This window comes from Lagenorhynchus albirostris, chromosome 2 (genome assembly GCF_949774975.1).
Source record: "Lagenorhynchus albirostris chromosome 2, mLagAlb1.1, whole genome shotgun sequence".
Classification (NCBI taxonomy): domain Eukaryota; kingdom Metazoa; phylum Chordata; class Mammalia; order Artiodactyla; family Delphinidae; genus Lagenorhynchus; species Lagenorhynchus albirostris.
This window is the reverse complement of record NC_083096.1, coordinates 134,013,436-134,039,248: the sequence shown is the minus strand read 5'-3', so window position 1 is coordinate 134,039,248 and position 25,813 is coordinate 134,013,436. Positions and strand designations below refer to the sequence as shown.

At 39.3% G+C, this 25,813-nt stretch overlaps 1 protein-coding gene across 4 annotated transcripts in view; it reads left to right on the top strand.

The window, feature by feature from the left end:
- NFIA (nuclear factor I A) overlaps positions 1-25,813 on the top strand; it is a 393,406-nt gene that overhangs the window by 327,191 nt on the left and 40,402 nt on the right. For 3 of the 4 annotated variants that reach the window (XM_060139908.1, XM_060139907.1, XM_060139905.1), the window contains 2 exons: positions 981-1,159; positions 3,418-3,583. In XM_060139908.1, coding sequence (XP_059995891.1) covers positions 981-1,159; positions 3,418-3,583 — 345 coding nt within the window. The remainder of the gene's footprint in view (positions 1-980; positions 1,160-3,417; positions 3,584-25,813) is intronic. The other variant, XM_060139906.1, reaches the window with a different exon arrangement.

Below are 25,813 nucleotides of genomic sequence, written 5' to 3'. Positions count from 1 at the left end.
TGCTTTTACTTGGCAGTTGTTTTTCTGGCCCTCATTGGGGAGTGAGAGCCGCCACCTCGGCGTTCCTTGGTTTGAGTGTCTTCAGCCCTTCCCATGTGCTGTTCTTACCCTTCAGCAGGCTTCACGAATCACCCTTCCACTTCAAGGGCAGAAATCTTCCCAGGAAAGATTATTAAGCACCTCACATACGTTTTTTAAATCTAATGTAATCTTCTTCCTGTATCAGTGAAACTCAGCAGGGTTCAAATATAAGGGAATGATGGTTGTCTGAGCCTTTCATCAGTTTGTATGAGCAGAGGGCCAACAATTTAGCAGGGGTCACTGCCTACCTACTCAGCCTGTGGGTTCCCCTGCTATAACTAACATCTATGCGTTTCTGAGTTTGGCTTTGAAATGGCCAAAAAAAAAGGCAACATAAACCTTCTATGTAAAGTGAGGCACCCAAATTGCATGGGTTCATTAAGTGATCATTTACTACAGACTTCAAAAAATTTCATCCTGAATTAGTCCCTAGAAATTTCCTTGAAAGGAGTATAAGAGCTTTAACAATGAATTATTGTCTATGGAAATCTTAGCATGAAAGGGGATCCGTATGTGCAAACTAGAATTTGTCATATGTAATGTCAGTTAAATCAGGCCTAATCTACCAAATACATTTTTTATTGCCTGCTTCATTAAAAAGGCTCTTAAGGTAATGAATAATCTTCAGCTTCACCAAGGATTATTAATGCCTTTATAACTCATGTCCACTGAAAATAGAAAGACAGCTTGAAACTCTACCCTCATCTAGCCTCCATGTTTGTCTTAGAGCTTTAAGGAAGAAAATCTATCAGACCTCTCCAGGGTTAAATGCTGTCACACGAGCAGTTACTAGGAATTGGGTCAGGAGAAGAAATTTTAAAAGGAAGTTGAATCCAGTTTAAAAGCTGTGGCAAAACAAGTCTTTCTCTTATTAACTCTGATGTTTTCTTTTCCTACAGCAAGTCCACATGCGACACCATCAACTCTTCATTTTCCAACATCACCCATCATCCAGCAGCCTGGGCCTTACTTCTCCCACCCAGCCATCCGCTATCACCCTCAGGAGACGCTGAAAGAGTTTGTCCAACTTGTCTGCCCTGATGCTGGTCAGCAGGCTGGACAGGTGGGGTTCCTCAATGTAAGGAAACTTCTTTTTTTTTTTTTTTTCAATTTTTTAGAAATATTAACCGAACGTAAAAATAACAAGGGAAGACCTTATGACCATATGACGTTGTGCTCTGATGTTGTGTTGACTGACTGCAGGCAAATGTCATATTTATTCTAGATTGTGGGAAAGTTAACTTACTCTAAGAGGGATTGGCCAGGGTTTAAAAACAGTGTTTGTGTTAACTTTGCAACTGTCAAGTTTATGGATATAAATCATCTCAAGGGTGAACTGTGTAACCTTCTAAGGTCTGTGGGCAGATAATTCCACCTCATGCATACTAACCCAAGGGCTCACGCAGTTAACAAAATAGAAAGACCAAATAGTTTGAAATAATGATTTTGGGTGGTAGGGAGAGGTAGGGGGAGGAGGGGGCACAGATGTTTCAGATCAACTAAGTTGATATTTTTAAAAAATAGTCCTCTAACACTTTACATCAAGTTGACCAGTACTTGAACTCAAGATTCTAGAAGTAGTTTATTATAGTTTGTTATTTCTGCAAGTAGTTATCTTTCCCACTTATCTTTGTATAAAGCTAAATAGTATTCAGTAGTTTCGAATGGAGGTTTTCATTTTTTCTCAAATGAACCAAATCACAATTTGAAACAATATTCCTAATGTAAAAGTGATTTTTTAAAATCACAAATTTTATTTCAAATATAGAACCAAATGTTTGCAATGGAGAGCTCTATCCCAAGGCCAATAATAATAACAATGAATTGGAAATAATGACCAGCATAAAGCCAAATGTGATTTTCCTTTTCTCCTAATAACTGTAATGAAGCCACAGATGGGCCATAATTATTACTGCCTAATTTAGAATATTATATCACACGACCCTATCACCGATTTTCTTCCCTCGAAGAAATACCTGATTCTGCATATCTGAGACAGAACAGGCAGCCTTGACTAATGTCTGGTGATGTGTTAGCAGATACATTTCTGTCTAGACAACAAATCAATGGACCCTTTTTTCTTTTTGCTTGTGTATTCATTTGCTTGGCTTATTCTAAAGCATTCACTTGTGGACTTTTAGCCCACTCAGAAATGGCACACAGGCAAGTTTGTTGGCAAGAAAGCACAACATTCTGACTGTCAGATGAGATTGTCTTTGAGGAACAATACTAAATATATAAGTGAATGTTGATGAGGCAGTGATACTTCCTCTGCAGAATTACTAAGCTTAAACTTAAAAGCCTGGGCCAGCAACTGAATTTTGATTCAGGACTAGAGCCTAAGTAGGAGCTGTTATTGTTGGTTGAATAGTGTCACTGAAGACCAGAGGCAGAAAGGCCACTTGGGAAGCCATGGAAAACTGAAGTGATCACCAGCATCAAGCATCTGACTTTTAAAATTTCTAACTCTTTTAATAGTCCTGACATCATCCCCTATAACTATCAAATGACCAGTTTTGCATTTTGATCAAAATTTTATAGGGTTTAAGGCAGGTCCTTCACGGGACTGTTTCGAAAAACTCAAAAATAAATGGATTTTATTGCTTTCTTCAGAAGGCAACTTTTCTTTTGTTAAAGAGCTGTTACTTGGTTGTTCTAACATCAGGCAGCCAGATAAATATGACTCTTAAGGCATATGCTTATATAATTTAAATCAAAATTAGAAGTGATATTTTTCCTTAGCAGAATTTTGACAGCTGAATTCTAAAGTTTCTGTGCCTGATGTTATACAATATGTGAAAGAAATTTTTTATGTTCACTTAACATATTTATTAAATGTTATATAATATCAACTTTGAAGAGTGAAAATAAAATATTTTTTTAATCTCAAATGCATGTTTAGGAAACTTTGTTATATCTGTATAAATAGACATGATGGAATAATTCCACAATCTATAAAACACTTATATATTAAATCAATATTCAATAATCATGAGAATGATGACAAAAGTCACAGTTAATACAGAATCAAAACATACCAAGCAAAAGTTGGCAGGTCATTTTCTAGAATCAGATGCAAAGAAGGTCAGAGTCGTTCAAGAGGTAAGCTTAGGGTGCATTGAGCATGTGTGCCTAAGACTGTACTTTTGTGGAATGCCTTAAGAGCAACCCACTGCTCTTCATCCATATGCTCTTACGGAAGAATTCAAGTAGCTAGAATACTTAGTAATTTACGTGAAAGGTGCCTAAGGAATCTTTTGTTTTCCGAAGCGGCTAATGGTTCTATCTGTGTCTTCTTTCTCTTGTGCGTGTTTTGTTTGGTTCCCACGCTGGCAGCCCAACGGGAGTAGCCAAGGCAAAGTGCACAACCCATTCCTCCCCACCCCCATGTTGCCACCACCGCCGCCACCACCGATGGCCAGGCCTGTGCCTCTGCCGGTGCCAGACACAAAGCCTCCGACCACGTCAGCGGAAGGAGGTGCCGCGTCCCCCACCTCACCAAGTAAGTATGGCTGAGATGCGGCGCCGGTCGCCGGTCATGCTCTGCACACGTGAATGCACACCTACGCCTGGCCCCTCACTGCATAGGCTTCAGTGAAAGGCACGATCCCCAGCGATGGCTGTAGCATGAGTTTGTAGAACCAAGACCAGATCAGAGCAAACAGCACTCTAGGGTGCTACCAACCACGTCAGGTGTGGAAACGACTGGGTGTTTGGGTGGATGAAATGGTGTAACTACATGCCAAGGGCTGAAGTCAAGATATGAAATATTAAATTTTGCCTATTATTTGAGTGGCTTTGCATGCTATCCTCATGATCATCAAACAGCATCTACTTTTATGGATTCTTATTAGAAAGAGTTCCTCATGCTTCTTAGAGCCCTGCCTTCCAGTAACTTACAATCCAAGAGAAATGCATGTGATGAGGTACCAAGGTTAATGCAACTCATCCATCAAATAGAAAAAAAGTTTAGATCAAAGTAACCAGTTCAAAGGTGTGTACGTTGAACATTCGCGAAGAATAAGAGCCTGGCAGAAGGTCAGAGCCAGTAGCCATGGCAGCTGCGTGGCTAGGCTTGGCAGAGGGAGGAGATGGAAGATGAAACTGGAAGGAAAGAGAAAAGAAATCTTGGCTTGTCTCTGAAAAGTATGGGAACATGTGATCAGACAGTACAGGATTTCAAAACCTTTTGGAATAATGGGAATCATTACTTGATGAATTAGAGGGAGAACAGCTCTCCTGATATTTTAAAGATGACAGGGAATAGAAGTAGCTTAAACACATAAATTTGGCTTTTCTTAGTACCTGAAACAATGACTAAAAGAGTGACAGCTGGAGGCAGAGTTCCCAGGTGATGGTTGGACTACCTGACCTTGACGGGGGTGTGATGACCACCTTCTCTAAAGCTTTACAGAGAGATCAAAGCACAGGAAAGAATGGGAACTGTGACAGTGCCCCTAAGGAGAGGAGATGTTCAAGGAGGTGAGGCTGAATGCAAGGAATCTACTGAGGAAAAGATGAGCATAGACCACGAAAGAAGTGTTAAGATCAAGAACTTGAGCAGCAGTTATAGAAGTTGAATGGAGGAGAGCACAAGAAGAAACGTCTTATCGACATAAGCTTTGGGATTGGACAACCACTTGGATGAATATAGTGAAGGATGAAGGATGATTCAGACTTCTCAGCACTGGGGACACGAGTACAGGACGGAAGGAGCCAAAGAGAAAAAATGAGCCTCTTGTGACACTGTGTTCATTGGATTTAATTTTGGTGACACTGAATCCCAAATGTCTAGAGTCTCTCTTGGGCATGGATGAGCTTTGGGCTATCTAGTACGTATCCACTTTGATAACACATGTAGCAGTGAGTGGCCCTGTGCATGGATTCTGGTTTCATAGCAAAAAGATTGAGGGTCTAGGGCCAATTCTGGGGAGGCTTACCTCTCTTGGTAAGAGGGGGTTCAACACTTTTCAACAAAGGAGAAAACTCTTGAGTGTCCAGTGACATAGGAAGCAAACTAGGCTTGCTCTAAGCATCTTGGAAGCTCAGCTTAGAAAAGAAGCTTCTGAGAAGCAGAAGCTCATAGGCCTGTCCTGCTTATTGTGTATTCATGTAACATCTTCAAAGGAGTCAGAGGAATAATCATCTCCAAACTCTATTTAGATCTAGTCACTGGGGATGTTGACTTACACATCGGCAGCCATGTGCTTAAACTGTGCTCTGTACATGCCTCTGGGTACCACTTTTCTGTTCATCTTCTCTCTGTATGTTCAGGACATTGGCAGAACCCTCAAAAAGCTTTGTTTAATGTTCTTTTTATTCTGTGTAGACATATCCTCACCTCCACCATCAATGTCTCATGCATCTGTAGTGCATTTTCCAGTAACGGGGATGGGGCTTTTCTGAGGCACTGTGGATGAGTGGAAATACCCTGGGCAGCTAGCTGTTGAAGTCTAAAGGATAGGGGCTCAAACCCTCACCTTTCACACTGCTAGCTCTATTTCTCTACCAACCCCAGTTTCCTCATCTGTAGAACGTGGGTGATTATACCTAGCTGTCAGGGTTATGTGAAATCAGCCACGATAAGCACTACCACCAAATAAATTGGAGCATTTTATTATCTGCCAAAACTCTTACCTAGTGGAAGCCTCTAGGCTTGGCTAATGAAAAAATATTCCTGTAGGACATGTAGAAGCTACTCAATCCCTAGATCAGGTTGATACCTTTGGGTCCCTTCCCTGGACTCCACTCCATGGATTGGATCTAATGCCTTGTATAAAAAGATACCCATGGTCCTCTTGTGCCCAGCCTCAAGCATTCTTTCAACATGATGGGAAGAAGTGTGGAGGGGGTCTGGGCAGATCCGGTTATGATTGCATGTTCATTAGCCAGTGTTTAGAGATTTTTGGAAAGAGAATATCAGGAAAGGGGACCCAAAGTTTGATATTTACATAATAATTTGAAACTTACTTTTTGAATCCTAGAATTCTAGGAATGTAGACAAAACAAAGTGTTCTACTGATGGCATAGAAAGGTTTTTATCATCATAAATCTTAGCCTTTTTGGTCTTTTCTGGGGTTTGCTGAATTCACAGTCATATGTTGTTTCACAGCAATTCTCACCTGACCATCTTCTACTTTATTATTAAGACAGTGATATTCTGGGAAACCGGTAATTTATAGCATAAGAGAAGCCTCTCAAGTTAAAAATCTCAAAGCCTACCAGTCCACATTGGGAAGAGATTTAAGAACCCCTGCAAAACAAATCCTCTTCCATGCCCCAATTTCTGAACTAATTGATAAATAAAATACAAGAAAAAAAATCAGATGGAAGACTAGACTATAACCTCTGCTATTAGGAAATTTATTTTTTAGCTACAGGCGAATGTGCTTCCTAATGCTGAAACACAAACAAACCCACCCAGTCGCTGGCAGTGCAGGACCACCGCAGGCCTTCCCATGGGAGGGGGCTGCCCTCCTGTGTAGAGCTGATGGAGGTCCAGGTGGCTCTGTGCTTCCTGGCAGCACCTGTCTCCCTAAGGGAAAGAGGAGAGGAAGGGGTGGGACGAGTCACGTCCAGTGTCTACTTCCAATTGCTACAATAAGTGAGGGAGTGGAGAGGCCCAAGAGTGGATGGGAGGGAAAAGATACCAAGAGTGATGTAGCCCCTCTTCCTTAACATTCATCTTTGATAACTACCTTCTTTCATTCATTTATTCATCCTTCATATATTGAGTATCCGTCATGTGCCAAGGACTGTGTTAGCCCCTGGGGATACAAAGATGATTCATCCCTGCTCTAAAGACATGTGGGATTTATTGCAGGAGACAGCTGGGAAACGGGTAGCTCACACTGACAACACTGGGACAGGGGTGCACATAGGTGCCACAAGAGACTTGGGAGGGATTTGGGTCCAGATGCGGAGCCTCAGGTAAGATTTTTTTGGAGTGAGTGACTTCTAAGCTGTTTAGTAGGAATATCATTCTGGTGTTTTAAGTCTGAGAGAGAAGGTAGAACTTCTCTTCAGAAACCAGCTTGTGGGTGGAAGGAGGGGGTGTCTAAAATTGGATTACCACTGGATAAAAATTTAGAGCAAAAGTATATTTCATAAATTCTGTGCTTTCTTAGAAATTAAAACCACAGGATGGTTGGATCCTGGTTATCTTTGTCAGTTTATTAGAGCTCAACTTTAGCGAGGAGAAACATCACAACAGAGTATTAAGTACAGATGTTCAGTATCCCAACAGTATGTCTGAAACTGAGGCTTTTTCAAAAACACTAACTGTATAACCTAGGACAGCCTTTCCTATTGAGGGGTTTAAGATGACTTGCAATAAAAAAAGATTTAAAAAGTAAAAGTAGGAAATCATACCCAGGATCACCTATATTACCAGCTTTTGTGGGCCTGGACTCCTGTGTCTGTTGGAAGAATACTTTGCTCTACACACTCTCATAGGTAGATTGTCAGGATGAACGGGGGTGACAGATGTGCTGTGCTATAGACAGTTAAAAGTCCAAGACATCATTTTTAATATGCTCTTATAATGAAATACAAATGGATACCAGCCTAAAGCAGAATATATACTTTTAAACTAATCAGTTGCCTCTGGCACCAATATGCAACTTTGCAGCTGTGGCCAGGAAAACAGGGTAAGGCAGATTTGGGGAGGGACATGTTTGCCTATAAAATAAATATATTTTAATGGGAAAAATCTTCACCAGTGCCTTAAAAAACAGAGTAGCGAGGGTGGAAATAAGAGTTCTGCTGTCTCTCAAGGAGGACATTCATACTGTTGATTCGTTTGGAGAAAGACTGATATACTATGCCTGATCTCTTTAGGATACCATGACAAATAGAAAGGATAACTGGTTAAGAGTAATTCACAATGGATGGGTTCCATTCCCGCTGATTAACTGGGTTTAGCTACCCAGCGAGAGATTATCACTTCCTTCATTCATTCAATAAATAGTTACTGACCATCCACTACATGCCAGCAGTGTTCTAGCTGCTAGGATTCTGCAGGAAATGAAAGAAATAAAAATCCCTGATCTTGCGGAGCTTTCATTTTACAGAAGGAAGAAAGGCGATAAATAAAATACTAAGTGTAATAGGTAGGAGTGATGTAAGGTGGTGATACATAAGTGCTACGTAGGAAAATGAAGCACAGAGGGGTTGGGATTAGTGGGGGTGGGATACAACTTAGATAGGATGGTTGGAGAAGGCCCGTCTGAGAGCGGGAGATTTGAACAAAGGTCTGACAGAGGTGAGAGGGTGAGCCATGAGACGGTAGAGGGAAGAGCTTTGCAAGCAGGAGGATCAGACAGTCCAGCCCGCATGTTTAAGGAACAACCCGGAGGCCAGTGTGGTGAGAGCAGAGTGAGTGAATGCGTGAAAGTAGGGGGAGGCCAGGTCTGAGGGGTAATGTGGATGAATGTGGATGTGACTGGGAGATGGCGGGGGCGAGAGGGCGTGGAGGAAGGAGGTTCTTATAGGCCATGGTTAGGGCTTTGGCATTTTCTCTGAGTGAGATGGGGAGCAGAGGAGTGATACTGCCTAGGTTTTTTGTTTGTTTGTTTTATTTTTTTTTTGCGGAACGTGGGCCTCTCACTGTTGTGGCCTCTCCCGTTGCGGAGCACAGGCTCCGGACGCGCAGGCTCAGCGGCCATGGCTCACGGGCCCAGCCACTCCGCGGCATGGGGGATCTTCCCAGACCGGGGCACGAACCTGCGTCCCCTGCATTGGCAGGCGGACTCTCAACCACTGCGCCACCAGGGAAGCCCCCTACCTAGGTTTTAATAGAAACTCTTTGAAGGCTTTGTTGAAAATAGGTTTCAGGGGGCAAGAATTAAAGCAGGAAGACCAGTTAAGAGGCTTTTTTAAAAAAATCAATACATATGATGAGTGTCTTCTGCATGCCAGCCACTATTCTAGGTGCCAGGGATCCAAAAGTGAACAAAGCAGACAATCGCCTTCCCTTGTGGAGCTTAGCTAGAGGGAGGGGACAAACAATAATTAAAGAATAAGTATGCTAGTAATTTAGGGACCAGTAAGTACAATGGAGAAAACTAACACGGGGAGGGGAGGTGGCACACCATTGCAGTAATGCAAGCAAGAGTTGCTAATGACCTGTACCAGCATCCGGGCAGTAGAGGTGGTGAGAAATATTTGAAAGGTAAAGCTGATAGGATTTACTGACACATTAGATGTGGGTTGAGAAGAAAAAAAAAAAAAAAACACTAGAGAAACAGCAGTGACTCCTAGGTTTTTGACCTGAGCAGTTGGAAGGATGGAGTTGCCATAAACTGAGACGGGAAAAATTGCAGGAAGAGCAGTTCTGGGCAAGGGGTGGGGATCAGAAGTTTGGTTTGACTAAGTTATATTTGGAGATGCCTATTAGGTATCTTACTGGTGAGACCAATTATAATAACATCCTACCTACTGCAGTTGTTTGCAGTGTACTCAGTTTTTCCACATGTACCATCTCATTAATTGCGGAGGGACTCCTTTGCAAACATGTAATAAAACAAGTGGATATTCCTGAGAGTCCTGAGGACAACAGCTCCAGAATAGGAGAAATCTCTCATTACGTTTGGGTCTGTTTGTGGTATGATAATTCAAAATCCACTATTCATTTTCTTAATTGCATTGTAAGATTCAATTTTTTTATAATAGGTTGGCACCAAGAACATACTATAAAAATGGGCTTTTCCAGAAAAGAAACTGAAGATTGGCATCATAGCTTAGAATTATAATGAAAAGAAAGAAACACTTTTGAATTATGATGGAAGATAAAACATGCATATTTTCCTTTTTTAAATTAATTACGAACACAAAAACTCAATTTAAAAATGCATAAAAGACTTATAAACAATTTTCTCCATGCCTTCTTAGCCATGAACTTGTGATTTTTTAAAACTAGAATTCTGTTAAATTAGAAGCATGTAATAACAAGTTCCCTTTTTTATTTTTATATCTCTGATGAATCTTGTATATATTCATTATATGAATGAGTTTGAACCTGTTAACCAGAAAGATAATAATCTGACGGGGATTGAAATTTCCTAGGGTAATAATTAACATATGTTCAGTGCTTTTTGGTTAGCAAAGCTCTTTACACATGTATGTTATCTCGTTCTGTCTTCCTAAGACTCCTGTGAGGTCAGGATTTTATAGACAAGGAAACTGAGATTCCAGAGTGGAGGTTACTTTCCCAAGATTATGTAATCCCATGGTAGCTTGGTCCTAGCTCCTACTGTAGCCAAATTACAAAGCAATGGGACTTGATTTTCGGTTACCGAGCAGGCACAACTGTCTGCTCTCGTCTGAAATTAATAACACAACAAACCATTGAGCTTTTATTAATGTGTCAAGCACTTTAAAAAATGTTTTTTATGTATTATCTTGTTTTAATCCTCACATTAGTGCTATGAAGTACGTACTTTAAAAAGTAAATACCCTAACTGAGAAAGACAAGGCACGAAGATATAGGTAACTTTCTCAGGGTCGCTTAGCCAAGGGTAGCAGCATCATGACTCACACCCAGCCACTTTGAACCTGTAGTTCATGCACTTGGCCAGAGCATCCGGAGCCCAAAGTTTCCATGTTTGCAGTGAAGACCCTGTGGGAATAGTACAGAGGAAGATATTAGTGGTCATTTATACTTTAGTGTGGATTGGTTTCTGTTGCTGAGAGTAACTTTTGTTAGCAGGGAAAGGAAGAGAGTAGAAGATCTGGAGGGAGATAAGACAAAAATAGCAAAAAAGGTAGACAAACAGGACCTATAGCTAAAGGCAGATTTTCTTTATTCCCCACTGCTCTCCAGAGCTTGAACTGTTGCTGAATGCTTAGGAGAATTACTTTCTGAGTTTTCACCCACATAATGACAGCTCTCTTTTTCACCAACACGTTTTTCTGTGTAAAACACACAATTTTAATCAGTAATTGAATTTAGAGCAAATCAGTGAATGATATGTCATATTTACACAATTTTTAAATGACTAAGGACTGTATTTCCTCTTTCAGAGAAGAGCCAGTGGATAAGGACAAGAAAGAATAAAAAAAAAAAAAGGGGGGGCTTTCCTAGTGGCGCAGTGGTTGAGAGTCCACCTGCCGATGTAGGGGACATGGGTTCGTGCCCCGGTCCGGGAAGATCCCACACGCCGCGGAGCGGCTGGGCCCGTGAGCCATGGCCGCTGAGCCTGCGCGTCCGGAGCCTGTGCTCCGCAACGGGAGAGGCCACAGCAGTGAAAGGCCCGCGTACCGCAAAAAAAAAAAAAAAAAAGTTAGCGGCTTCCTTTCACAAAACAGTTTTTCATTACTGATGCCTGCACTATTCCTTTAGTCTTTAAATTTTTTTAAAAAATTTACATTCAGTGAAATTCACTCTTTAATGTACAGTTCTATGAGTTTTATAACATCATAGATTCTTCCAGCCAACACCAGACAGGATACAGAACAATTCTAAAGAACTCCCTCCTCTTTCTTATCTACTCTTTCTTATCTACTCTTCAGTTATTGTCTGATGTCACTTAGTGCCAGGGAACTTATTTTACTTTGATCTCTCTATTTCCACGTTGATATTTATTCTTCTGTCAGTACTGCTACTATCCCCATTATATTTTAATTTTTTATATTCATCTGAATTAGAAAGAGACCTACATAACTACAGTACTTTAGTATATGATAATAGTGACATTTCTTATTGGAAGAGGGAAAGGGATTATTCAGTAAAGTATATTGGGATGACTGAGTAGCTGTCCAGAAAAAATAAAATTCCTTACACCAAAATAAATTCCAGGTGGTGCAAAAAATATAACATAGAAATCTTAAGCCTTAAAATACCAAGAAAAAAATAGGAGAAACTTTTTGTGAAATATTGGAGTGAGAAAGGCCTTTCAAATAATACAAAAAAAACAGAATCCATGAAAACAAAACTGATAAGTTCTACTCTAAAAGTATTAAAAATGTATACACTGGAAAAAAAACACTATAGACAAAGTCAAAAGACAATGATAAAGTGGGAAAAATATTTGCAACACCTGTGGCAGAGGGCCACATTATGTAATATATAAATAGTTTTTTTTTTTAACATCTTTATTGGGGTATAATTGCTTTACAATGGTGTGTTTGTTTCTGCTTTATAACAAAGTGAATCAGTTATACATACACATATGTTCCCATATCTCTTCCCTCTTGCGTCTCCCTCCCTCCCACCCTCCCTATCCCACCCCTCCAGGTTGTCTCAAAGCACCGAGCCAATATCCCTGTGCCATGTGGCTGCTTCCCACTAGCTATCTACCTTACGTTTGGTAGTGTATATATGTCCATGACTCTCTCTCGCCCTGTCACAGCTCACCCTTCCCCCTCCCCATATCCTCAAGTCCGTTCTCCAGTAGGTCTGCGTCTTTATTCCTGTCTTACCTCTAGGTTCTTCATGACATTTTTTTTTCTTAAATTCCATATATATGTGTTAGCATATGGTATTTGTCTTTTTCTTTCTGACTTACTTCACTCTGTGTGACAGACTCTGGGTCTATCCACCTCACTACAAATAGCTCAATTTCGTTTCTTTTTATGGCTCAGTAATATTCCATTGTATATATGTGCCACATCTTCTTTATCCATTCATCCGATGATGGACACTTAGGTTGTTTCCATCTCCTGGCTATTGTAAATAGAGCTGCAATGAACATTTTGGTACATGACTCTTTTTGAATTTTGGTTTTCTCAGGGTATATGCCCAGTAGTGGGATTGCTGGGTCATATGGTAGTTCTATTTGTAGTTTTTTAAGGAACCTCCATACTGTTCTCCATAGTGGCTGTACCAATTCACATTCCCACCAGCAGTGCAAGAGTGTTCCCTTTTCTCCACACCCTCTCCAGCATTTATTGTTTCTAGATATTTTGATGATGGCCATTCTGACTGGTGTGAGATGATATCTCATTGTAGTTTTCATTTGCATTTCTCTAATGATTAATGATGTTGAGCATTGTTTCATGTGTTTGTTGGCAGTCTGTATATCTTCTTTGGAGAAATGTCTATTTAGGTCTTCTGCCCATTTTTGGATTGGGTTGTTTGTTTTTTTGTTATTGAGCTGCATGAGCTGCTTGTAAATTTTGGAGATTAATCCTTTGTCAGTTGCTTCATTTGCAAATATTTTCTCCCATTCTGAGGGTTGTCTTTTGGTCTTGTTTATGGTTTCCTTTGCTGTGCAAAAGCTTTGAAGTTTCATTAGGTCCCATTTGTTTATTTTTGTTTTTATTTCCATTACTCCAGGAGGTGGGTCAGAAAGGATCTTGCTGTGATTTATGTCATAGAGTGTTCTGCCTATGTTTTCCTCTAAGAGTTTGATAGTTTCTGGCCTTACATTTAGGTCTTTAATCCATTTTGAGCTTATTTTTGTGTATGGTGTTAGGGAGTGATCTAATCTCATAGTTTTACATGTACCTGTCCAGTTTTCCCAGCACCACTTATTGAAGAGGCTGTCCTTTCTCCACTGTACATTCCTGCCACCTTTATCAAAGATAAGGTGTCCATATGTGCGTGGGTTTATCTCTGGGCCTTCTATCCTGTTCCATTGATCTATCTTTCTGTTTTTGTGCCAGTACCATACTGTCTTGATTACTGTAGCTTTGTAGTATAGCCTGAAGTCAGGGAGCCTGATTCCTCCAACTCCGTTTTTCGTTCTCAAGATTGCTTTGGCTATTCGGGGTCTTTTGTGTTTCCATACAAATTGTGAAATTTTTTGTTCTAGCTCTGTGAAAAATGCCAGTGGTAGTTTGATAGGGATTGCATTGAATCTATAGATTGCTTTGGGTAGTAGAGTCATTTTCACAATGTTGATTCTTCCAATCCAAGAACATGGTATATCTCTCCATCTATTTGTATCATCTTTAATTTCTTTCATCAGTGTCTGATAATTTTCTGCATACAGGTCTTTTGTCTCCTTAGGTAGGTTTATTCCTAGGAATTTTATTCTTTTTGTTGCAGTGGTAAATGGGAGTGTTTTCTTGATTTCACTTTCAGATTTTTCATCATTAGTGTATAGGAATGCCAGAGATTTCTGTGCATTAATTTTGTATCCTGCTACTTTACCAAATTCATTGATTAGCTCTAGTAGTTTTCTGGTAGCATCTTTAGGATTCTCTAAGTATAGTATCATGTCATCTGCAAACAGTGACAGCTTTACTTCTTCTCTTCTGATTTGGATTCCTTTTATTTCCTTTTCTTCTCTGATTGCTGTGGCTAAAACTTCCAAAACTATGTTGAATAAGAGTGGTGAGAGTGGGCAACCTTGTCTTTTTCCTCATCTTAGTGGAAATGCTTTCAGTTTTTCACCATTGAGGATGATGTTGGCTGTGGGCTTGTCATATATGGCCTTTATTATGTTGAGGAAGGTTCCCTCTATGCCTACTTTCTGCAGGGTTTTTATCATAAATGGGTGTTGAATATTGTCAAAAGCTTTCTCTGCATCTATTGAGATGATCATATGGTTTTTCTCCTTCAATTTGTTAATATGGTTTATCACATTGATAGATTTGCGTATATTGAAGAATCCTTGCATTCCTGGAATAAACCCCACTTGATCATGGTGTATGATCCTTTTAATGTGCTGTTGGATTCTGTTTGCTAGTATTTTGTTGAGGATTTTTCCATCTATGTTCATCAGTGATATTGGCCTGTAGTTTTCTTTCTTTGTGACATCCTTGTTTGGTTTTGGTATCAAGGTGATGGTGGCCTCGTAGAAGGAATTTGGGAGTGTTCCTCCCTCTGCTATATTTTGGAAGAGTTTGAGAAGGATAGGTGTTAGCTCTTCTCTAAATGTTTGATAGAATTCGCCTGTGAAGCCATGTGGTCCTGGGCTTTTGTTTGTTGGAAGATTTTTAATCCCAGTTTCAATTTCAGTGCTTGTGATTGGTCTGTTCATATTTTCTATTTCTTCCTGATTCAGTCATGGCACGTTGTGCATTTCTAAGAATTTGTCCATTTCTTCCAGATTGTCCATTTTATTGGCATAGAGTTGCTTGTAGTAATCTCTCATGATCTTTTGTATTTCTGCACTGTCAGTTGTTCCTTCTTCTTTTTCATTTCTAATTCTATTGATTTGAGTCTTCTCCCTTTTTTTCTTGATGAGTCTGGCTAGTGGTTTATCTATTTTGTTTATCTTCTCAAAGAACCAGCTTTTAGTTTTATTGATCTTTGTTATTGTTTCCTTCATTTCTTTTTCATTTATTTCTGATCTGATTTTTATGATTTCTTTCCTTCTGCTAGCTTTGGGGTTTTTTTGTTCTTCTTTCTCTTATTGCTTGAGGTGCAAGGTTAGGTTGTTTATTCGAGATGTTTCCTGCTTCTTAAGGTGGGCTTGTATTGCTATAAACTTCCCCCTTAGAACTGCTTTTGCTGCATCCCATAGGTTTTGGGTCGTTGTGTCTCCATTGTCATTTGTTTCTAGGTATTTTTTGATTTCCTCTTTGATTTCTTCAGTGATCACTTCCTTATTAAGTAGTGTATTGTTTAGCCTCCATGTGTTTGTATTTTTTACAGATCTTTTCCTGTAATTGATATCTAGTTTCTTGGCGTTGTGGTCGGAAAAGATACTTGATACAATTTCAATTTTCTTAAATTTACCAAAGCTTGATTTGTGACCCAAGATATGATCTATCCTGGAGAATGTTCCATGAGCACTTGAGAAAAATGTGTATTCTGTTGTTTTTGGGTGGAGTGTCCTATAAATATCAATTAAGTCCATCTTGTTTAATGTATCATTTAAAGCTTGTGTTTCCTTATTTATTTTCATTTTGGATGATCAGTCCATGGGTGAAAGTGGGGTGTTAAAGTCCCCTACTATGAATGTGTTACTGTCGATTTCCCCTTTTATGGCTGTTAGTATTTGCCTTATGTATTGAGGTGCTCCTATGTTGGGTGCATAAATATTTACAATTGTTGTATCTTCTTCTTGGATCGATCCCTTGATCATTATGTAGTGTCCTTCTTTGTCTCTTTTAATAGTCCTTATTTTAAAGACCATTTTGTCTGATATGAGAATTGCTACTCCAGCTTTCTTTTGGTTTCCATTTGCATGGAATATCTTTTTCCATCCCCTTACTTTCAGTCTGTATGTGTCTCTAGGTCTGAAGTGGGTCTCTTGTAGACAGCATATGTAAGGGTCTTGTTTTTGTATCCATTCAGCCAATCGGTGTCTTTTGGTGGGAGCATTTAGTCCATTTACATTTAAGGTAATTATCGATATGTATGTTCTATTGCCATTTTCTAAATTGTTTTGGGTTCGTTATTATAGGTCTTTTCCATCTCTTGTGTTTCTTGCCTAGAGAAGTTCCTTTAGCATTTGTTGTAAAGCTGGTTTGATGGTGCTGAACTCTCTCAGCTTTTGCTTGTCTGTAAAGGTTTTAATTTCTCCATTGAATCTGAATGAGATCCTTGCTGGGTAGAGTAGTCTTGGTTGCAGGTTTTTCTCCTTCATCACTTTCACTATGTCCTGCCACTCCCTTCTGGCTTGTAGGGTTTCTGCTGAGAGATCAGCTGTTAACCTTATGGGGATTCCCTTGTGTGTTATTTGTTGTTTTTCCCTTGCTGCTTTTAATATGCTTTCTTTGTATTTAATTTTTGACAGTTTGATTAATGTGTGTCTTGGCGTATTTCTCCTTGGATTTATCCTGTATGGGACTCTCTGTGCTTCCTGGACTTGATGAACTATCTCCTTTCCCAAATTAGGGAAGTTTTCAACTATAATCTCTTCAAATATTTTCTCAGTCCCTTTCTTTTTCTCTTCTTCTTCTGGAACCCCTATAAGTCGAATGTTGGTGCATTTAATGTTGTCCCAGAGGTCTCTGAGACTGTCCTCAGTTCTTTTCATTCTTTTTTCTTTATTCTGCTCTGCAGTAGTTATTTCCACTATTTTATCTTCCAGGTCACTTATCTGTTCTTCTGCCTCAGTTATTCTGCTATTGATCCCATCTAGAGTACTTTTAATTTCATTTATTGTGTTGTTCATCGTTGCTTGTTTCATCTCTATTTCTTCTAGGTCCTTGTTAACTATTTCTTGCATTTTGTCCATTCTATTTCCAAGATTTTGGATCATCCTTACTATCATTATTCTGAATTTTTTTTCAGGTAGACTGCCTATTTCCTCTTCATTTGTTAGGTCTGGTGCATTTTTATCTTGCCCCTTTATCTGCTGTGTGTTTTTCTGTCTTCTCATTTTGCTTATCTTACTGTGTTTGGGGTCTCCTTTTTGCAGGCTGCAGGTCGTAGTTTCCGCTGTTTTTGATGTCTGTCTCCAGTGGCTAAGGTTGGTTCAGTGGGTTGTGTAGGCTTCCTGGTGTAGGGGACTAGTGCCTGTGTTGTGGTGGATGAGGCTGGATCTTGTCTCTCTAGTGGGCAGGTTCACGTCTGGTGGTGTGTTTTGGGGTGTCTGTGGCCTTATTATGATGTTAGGCAGCTTCTCTGCTAATGGGTGGGGTTGTGTTCCTGTTTTGCTAGTTGTTTGGCATAGGTTATCCAGCACTGTAGCTTGCTGGTCGTTGAGTGAAGCTGGGTGCTGATGTTAAGATGGAGGTCTCTGGGAGATTTTCGCCGTTTGATGTTACGTGGAGCTGGGAGGTCTCTTGTTGACCAGTGTCCTGAAGTTGGCTCTCCTACCTCAGAGGCAGAGCCCTGACTCCTGGCTGGAGCACCAAGGGCCTTTCATCCACACGGCTCCTCAATTTGGGATGACTCGTTGTCTATTCAGGTATTCCACAGATGCAGGGTACATCAAGTTGATTGTGGAGCTTTAATCCGCTGTTTCTGAGGCTTTTGGGAGGTCTGAGGTCTTCTGCCAGCCTTCAGTAGGTGTTCTGTAGGAGTTGTCCCACGTGTAGATGTATTTCTGGTGTATCTGTGGGGAGGAAGGTGATCTCTGCGTCTTACTCTTCAGCCATCTTCAAGGTCCCCCCTCTGAATAGTTTTTTAAAGTCAGTAAGAGAGACCAATAATCCAACAGAAAGACAACAAAATGATATAAACATAGAGAAATGGAAAACATTTGAAAGATGTCTCATTCATGTAGCATAAAAGCAATACAAATTAAAACTCGAATGGTATTTTTACCTATCAGATTAGCAAAGATCAAAAAGGATCTTGACACAATCTTGGTAAGTGTGTGGGAAACAGGCACACTCCTATACTGTTAGAGGACTGTAAATTGGTTCAACCTCTTCAGAGGACAATTTTGTTTTATATATATTTATATATATGTGTGTGTGTGTGTGTGTGTGTGTGTGTGTGTGTATAAATTTTAAATGTAAGCCATGCATTGTGTTGGACATGTGAGCAAAGTTATACATCAAGTGTTCATTGCAACAGTGATTATAATAAAAGATTGGTAACACCAGTCATATCCACCAATTTGATATACATTAGAAACCCTTTAAAAGTAAGGGTAGGGGGACTTCCCTGGTGGTCCAGTGGTAAAGAATCCGCCTTACAATGCAGGGGATGCGGTTCGATCCCTGGTCAGGGAACTGAGATCCCACATGCCGCGGGGCAACTAAGCCCTTGTGCCACAACTACTGAGCTCCCGCATCTCAACTAGAGAGCCCATGTGCCGCAAACTAAAGAGTCCACACGACCTGGAGCCTCTGCACCACGACTAGAGAGAGAAAACCCGCACGCCACAGCTAGAGAGAAGCCCACGCGCCGCAACGAAAGATACTGCGTGCTTCAACGAAGATCCTGCGTGCCTCAACCCGACGCAGCCAAAAATAAGTAAAATAAGAAGTAAATAAATAATAAATCTTTTAAAAGAAAAAGTAAGGATAGGTCTGTATGAATTCATGGAATAATCTGAGTTATATTAAGTAAGCAAAAGAGAGCACTAAGAAAAAGTATGTATAGAATACCTACTGCCATAGAGTGGAGGATGTATATACACACTTGACTGTGTGTTGAAGGATGGAAACTGGTTCATTGGGGGGTAGTTCTTTAGTGCCTTGCCCAACGAGAATGAAAGATATTATTGAGTTTTAAATCCCCTTTTATGTCAAATATAATGCTTTGTTTAATTTTTAAAGTATTTGTCCAATGAACTAAAATTCTTCTTTATACCCCAACCACTAACTGTAGTGACCAAAACTCACACAGTGGAGGCAGGGAAGGGGGGTGGTCCATAAAATCCTTGGCAAATTTTATACATCTAGTTTTTAGTTGCCCTAACCTGAACTTCGGGTGTGATAGCAAAAATATGTGCTCTTTCTGGTAAAGAATACTATTCTTTTTCCCTCACAGAGAACATGGAATTGAGTACAAAGTTAGCATTTTCACTCTCAGTAGCTATTATTTGGTCACAAGTTCTGCTTTAGGAACCCATTGGATACAAATGCAAACATGCTATATTAAGTCATAATTTTTCATAAATACTTTTTGCAGAGTACTTCTACTTTTTGTACAACCCAAGTTTTTAATGTCTAAATTTGAAAAGGAAAAAGAAAAATAATTATTGGAAATCAGGCACTTCGATAGGTATTTTCATATGCGTTACCTTAGTTGCTCTTGATTGTTATTTTAATCCGCAGAATTGGACTCGTTAGCCCTCTTTTTAAAAAGAGAAAACTGAGACTGAACCAGAATTCAAATCGGGGTCTGTTGGACTCTAAAGCCCCGTGCTTTCTACTCTACCAGGACACTTACTGTGTTTCAAGATATAATATCATACACCTTTCCTCTGAAAATCCTAAGACACGCCATAAAGGACTTTTTTTTCTTTTTTGGCCTCACTGCGTGGCATGTAGGATCTTAGTTCCCCAACCAGGGATCACACCTGTGCCCCCTGCACTGAAAGCGGGGAGTCTCAACCAGTGGACCGCCAGGGAAGTCCCAAAGAACTTTTAAATTATTCCAATAAAAACTCTTGGGTACTTTGAAATGGATGAAAAACAGGAATGAGAGCAGGAAAAAAGAGAGAAGAAATGAACTTTGTAAAGAAGGAGTGAGTTACAAAAGAGAGCAGACAATAGATGATTACATTCATTTAGGTTATCATAACCCATTCAGGTCTTATTTTTGCCTCAGTTTTTTACTTTTTCAGATGACAGAAATGACAGATGAGTTTTAAGATTTTCTTCATAAAGATAACAATGGCAATGTAGGAAACTTGAAAAATACAGAAAAGGATTTTAAAAATCATATTCTCCTATAACCAGCTACTATTAACATTTTGGTCTGGTTTTCCCCCATTTTTTCAGTGCATGTCTATGTGTATATGATTGTGACCTACTGAATATAATATTTTGTATGTTATTTTCTTAACGAGTATTTTACACCTTTTCTTCATAAAAAAATAAAAAGCTAGGAAATGTGATTTTAAATATTTTTACTTATTCTCCTACCATAGACCATTAACTTTTGTTCCAACCTATGGAATATGCTCCAGCATATTGTCGAACATATATTTTTGTCCCCAGCTTGAATAATTTTATTAGGCTAGATTTCTAGAATTGGAATTACTAGTGCAAACAGTATGAATATTCCTCTTGATACACGTTTCCAAATTGCTTTTCAGAAACGTTGTGCCATCTTACACCCTTACAAATTATATTTGAGTCTGATATAACGTTAACCCTTGAGAGGTTTGAGTATTATTTTTTTAATTGGTGGAAGGCAGATATCTCAGGGTGTAATGCCCTTAATCAGATTTTGGAATCAGTAGTCCCTGATTGGATGAGTTTAGCAGTTTTCTTCAACTGTTTTAATATAAAGTACAGTGGGATTCTGGAGATTTCCCATCTTGTTGGCTAAGCCTCTCCTTAGGGATCGCTCTCTGGATTGCTCCTGTGGAGAGGGTCGCCTATTAGACATTCACAGAGTGGGTGAAGCCTTAAAGAGCTGGGAGTATTAGAGTAAATAATATTTACTATGCTGAACTTTTTATATAGAGACACTCAGAGAGGTTAACTGGCTTGCCAAGGTCACATTTCTAGTAAGAGACTGAATGGATTCAATCCAGGATTTTCTGATTCTAAAATTCATTTTCTATTAACTACCTTGCACTGCTGTAAAAATAAAAATATTACTTGGGGCTTTCAGGTTCTGTTTGTCTTTATTTTATTTAAGATTAAGAATTACTGGAAGGTGTTTTAAAATCACTCATAATCCCAGTCTTTAGAGATAATCACTTTCTGTGCATATTTTCAACATAATTGATCATGATATGTGTGTGTGTGCGTACATATATATACACATATATACAGCTTTGTAAACTAATTTTATTCATTTTATTTCATATTATAAACATGTGTCATTATTATATTAAAACATTTTTAATGGCTGCAATATTCCATCAGTTGGTTCCAGTTTGTTGCACTTATAAGTAATGCTGTAATGAACATCTTGGAGCATAAATCTTTATATGTACTTTTAAGTATTTGTTGAGGATATAGTCCCAGAAGTGGTTTTCCAAAGTTACACTGCCTTTGGAGAGGCTGCAGAAGCCTTTCAAGAGGGAGGGATCTAATCTATTGATCTACGTTTCTTTTTTTAGTAAACCCCAGCTGAATCCAGGGTTTATTCCCTGACTCTTTAATATTACTTTCACCTGTGCCTACCCGTCTATGTGGTTGCTTCTGATCAATAAGTATGTTCTATCAGTTGCACAACACGCTGGCATACACGTAAAAATACATGACATAGAATGTGGATTAGTTATTAGAAATAAATTTAAATGAACTGAAACAAGGCTGTATTCCTATCCTTTAAGTTATTACGAAAAAGAATATTATAGGCAGTATAAATAGGTTGTTTACAGGAAACACTCATTGTAAAGTACCTCTTTATCACACAGATTTTGGTAACATAACGTCAAAGCACCTCCAGTTTACAAGTGGCTCTGATCCCCTTCTCTCTGTGTGCACACATGAATTGTCTTATACCTTCCCTTCTGTACATTTTACCCCAAATCATGATGTCACTTGAGCCCCTGCCCCCTATGAAGATCCCTAATACTAGTAGAGAGACCAGCAGAGCAAAGCCATCTGCTTAAATTGATTCTTTTCATGATTTTTTGAGAACTATTGGCACATTAAACATTTCATGCAAATTGTTACCGTACATGTTAAGTAATGCTAATATATTAAAGTTCGAATTCATTAGCTTTTCAGGAAGAAGGCTTGTGGGTATGTTATTCTGTAATAATTTACTAGCGATAAGTAGGCTTTAATTTCATGCCCTGAGGGCTGTGTCTTTTTGTGTTGTTGGTAGCTTGTTTGTAGAGACAAAAGATCTGCAGAGATAATAGAATGAGGTAACTGACTGCACAGATGTGATCAAAGTAATGGAAATTCAGTGTGGTTATCTTCTAGATTCCAAACATCTGGATGAAAACTACAATATCCATTCATTCACGTGGGAATTTCTAAACCTCTGAATACTGGGGATTCATGTGTCAACAAAGGGTGTGTTTCCTTGGCTGTATAATTACATTAATAATGCTAACCCAGGCCCTGTAAACTTGTCGATACTCATAGATTTCTTCGAAGGAAAAAAACTCCAATATCCTCCAGCATTTCTTTTGTGACCTGGCAAGAAATAGTGCTGTTCAAGTTCCCAAATGAGTTCAATTGTAATGGACTTCATTTAGAAATTAGCCAATCTATTTTCTAATAGCTTCCACATTTTTTTCTAGAAATGAAAGTTTTCTCACAGGGCTTTTTTAAAAAACCAGTAACATGTGATAGTGCAGTTAAGATTGCAGAAACTATTTCAATCAGGTATTTAGTCATCTCACTGCTTCAGTTTGCAACTGAATGCGTTCTCATGCACCGTCAGGTGTCACTGATAAACATTTAGAAAATTGCAGTCTGAAGACACAGTGGTGTGTTCAAGTCTGCATTCCTAAACTTGTTTGGATGGCTTCTGTCCAGTAACCAGCACATTCCTGGGCAGGCAGTAAGTCTAGCTGAATGAAATTGAATTTTTGACTAGCATTTTTAAAGGGATATCTGCACATGTGAGTATGTCTGAGTTTCTGAACACAAGGGAACATGTGAAGTGTATACTGATTTTGAGATAGGAGGGGAAAGGTTTAAAGTGTTAGGATGCCTAACGGTCTTAATGGTGTTTAGAATGGAAATCTGGTATCTTTGATAATTTTATAAATTATTTCTTCCTCTTGAAGGAAAAATTCAATAGACTTTTCCTCCTCCATTTTCAAACATTCAAGTCTCTGATCCTTAAACTTTTATCTTCCCTGACCTTATGGCAGAGATATTCACAACGTCCCATCTTTTCTCCTTTCCCTCGGCGATTGACATCCCCATTACCCAACTCTGTTTCTTTGCTCATGCAGCTTCCTCTGTGATCCCCAATCCATCTGAACTTGTCAACCAACACATCTTTTACAGCCCGTCATCACAGCCATCTCCATCTCCTCTACAAAGCTTTTCCTATTCCCCTGCCAGGTGTCACTTTTCTGTCCTTCAACACCCTAAAGATTTTTATTTATATTACTTTTAGGCACTCATATTTTCACTTTCTGTACTCATCTCTCCCCACTAGACTCTAACATTTCATGGATAGCCGTGTGTCTGGCTTATCTTTTTAACTCCCATAAAACTTAGCATAGAGCCTGGCACAGAGGAAGTGTTCACACGAGAGAGAGACAGAGACAGACAAAGAGTAAGAGAGAGAGGGAGAGGATATGAATATATTAAACTATCTTTCCTTGATGCACCACAGCGGTTAGACTTGGTAGAGTTTAAGGGAATGAAGAATTGGTATTTCCTCCTTTTACGTAGTTGGAATCTCTGATGAAACAGATCACAAACTTCTCTTCAAACTTTGTGCCAGGGTTTGGGGAACTTTGTTGCTTCCTGTGTCTGGAAGTAAATTCAGAATGTCAAAACTAAGAAGGACCTACTGCAGAGCACAGGGAATTGTACTCAATAACTTGTAATAACCTATAATGGAAATGTATCTTTAAAAGAATAGGCACATATATATATATATATATATCTGAATCACATTGCTGTAAACTTGAAACTAACACAACATTGTAAGTCAACTATATTTCAATGAATTTTTTTTTAAAAGACAAATGTCTGTGCTCGCTTCGGCAGCACATATACTAAAAAAAGAAAAAAAGACAAATATCTAACGCATACACACACACACACACACACACACAACACACACACACAAAGAATGTCAAAGCTCACTAGCTGTCTTACATTGTCTTTCCTGCCAAGGTGCCTCACCAGGTCATCCCCCCTCCTCCTCCCCAGCAGAGGAGCTGGCCATCACTATCCTCAGGCCGTTCAGCCCCAGGCCACCTGGCCACTCAACCTCCTGGTAGCCGCTCTGTGGACACAGGAGGGGGCTTCGTCCAAAGGTCAGCTCTCCTTTCACACCCAAGCTCTACACAGAAATCTATCTAAATTTTCTCGCTCTTCTGTTTTTCAGTGATTACACGCAATTCAGGGGTCGCTAAATTTGAACTAGATCTTGAGTCTGGCTGCCTACTTTCAAAACAAGCTGATGCGCTCACATTTTCTAGTTTGTCAGATTTGAGTAGTTTTATTGATACCATTTTTATCTTAAAGAAACATCAACTGACATTGATACACATATTTTAATATCTTAATATCTTGTTTTTCAGTCATATTTTTTCCCCCAAACAGGAAAACTCCAAGCATCTTTTATTCAAAACAATCTGACCACTTTCTTAGCACCATGGTCAGGTATGATTGTTGGGTGAAGGCTGTTACAGACTCAAAACTGATTCATCTAGAAATGCCGTGATTCCTCTATCCAGACACATCCCTTATTTCTTCTTATTCAGGAAAACAACACAAGACAAACAAACAAACAAAAAACCAGACAACCTGGGAACAACAAAAGTTGGAATTCTCTTTGGCTTGCAGGCAGTCAGTTACATCCATTTCTGAGGACATAGAGGCAGTTCTCCCAGGGAACACCTGCAGGGTTGTAAAGAGCAGGGCTAATGGGTGATCTCTGCCACTCTCCCTGCCCATCCCACAAGCTCCCTAGAGATAGATTCCAGCATCCGCAGAGGCCCGACTGCATATAAAGAACTGTTCATGAACCGTTTTTCCAGTTGATCATCCTGAGGCCCAACTTGTACTGCCTAAGTGAAGGATTATAGAATTAGCAGTGCATATGTTAAGTGGGCAACACAGAAGGATATGGGATCAAATTCTGATTTGGGATTTTGGTACTTACCCCTGGGGCTAAGGCTAAGAGTCTTGGGTAATCTGAAGAAATATGTTAGAAAGAGAAAAAGTACGATCAGATTAGCCCAAATAAGAGCTGGTGGAAGCTTCTTATAGGAATGTTTTTTCAAAATGTTAAGAAAATGGTCCATGGTGATACTGCTCATGTAGGTAAAATGGCTGCTAAAAAAAAGCAAACACTTTCTTTTTCAGAAACAGGCAAGCAATCATAATTTGATTTCTAATAGTCATGTTTGCCATGAGGACTTTTACAATGAGGTTATATAAGCAAATTGATTTCCCTGTTGACTTTATCAGAAAATCGTAAAATGCCCCTGAATCTTCCCTCCAGAATTCTCAAAAATGCCTACAATAATCTTCCTAGAAAATTATTTTCTGGATTTCATGATGTCCTGAAGCTCCTCCAGCAGCATTTGATTATTGCTGCTGTAAATAGGCAAAAATTATAATTAAGAAAGATAATGAATGTGATATAATAGCATAGTAAACA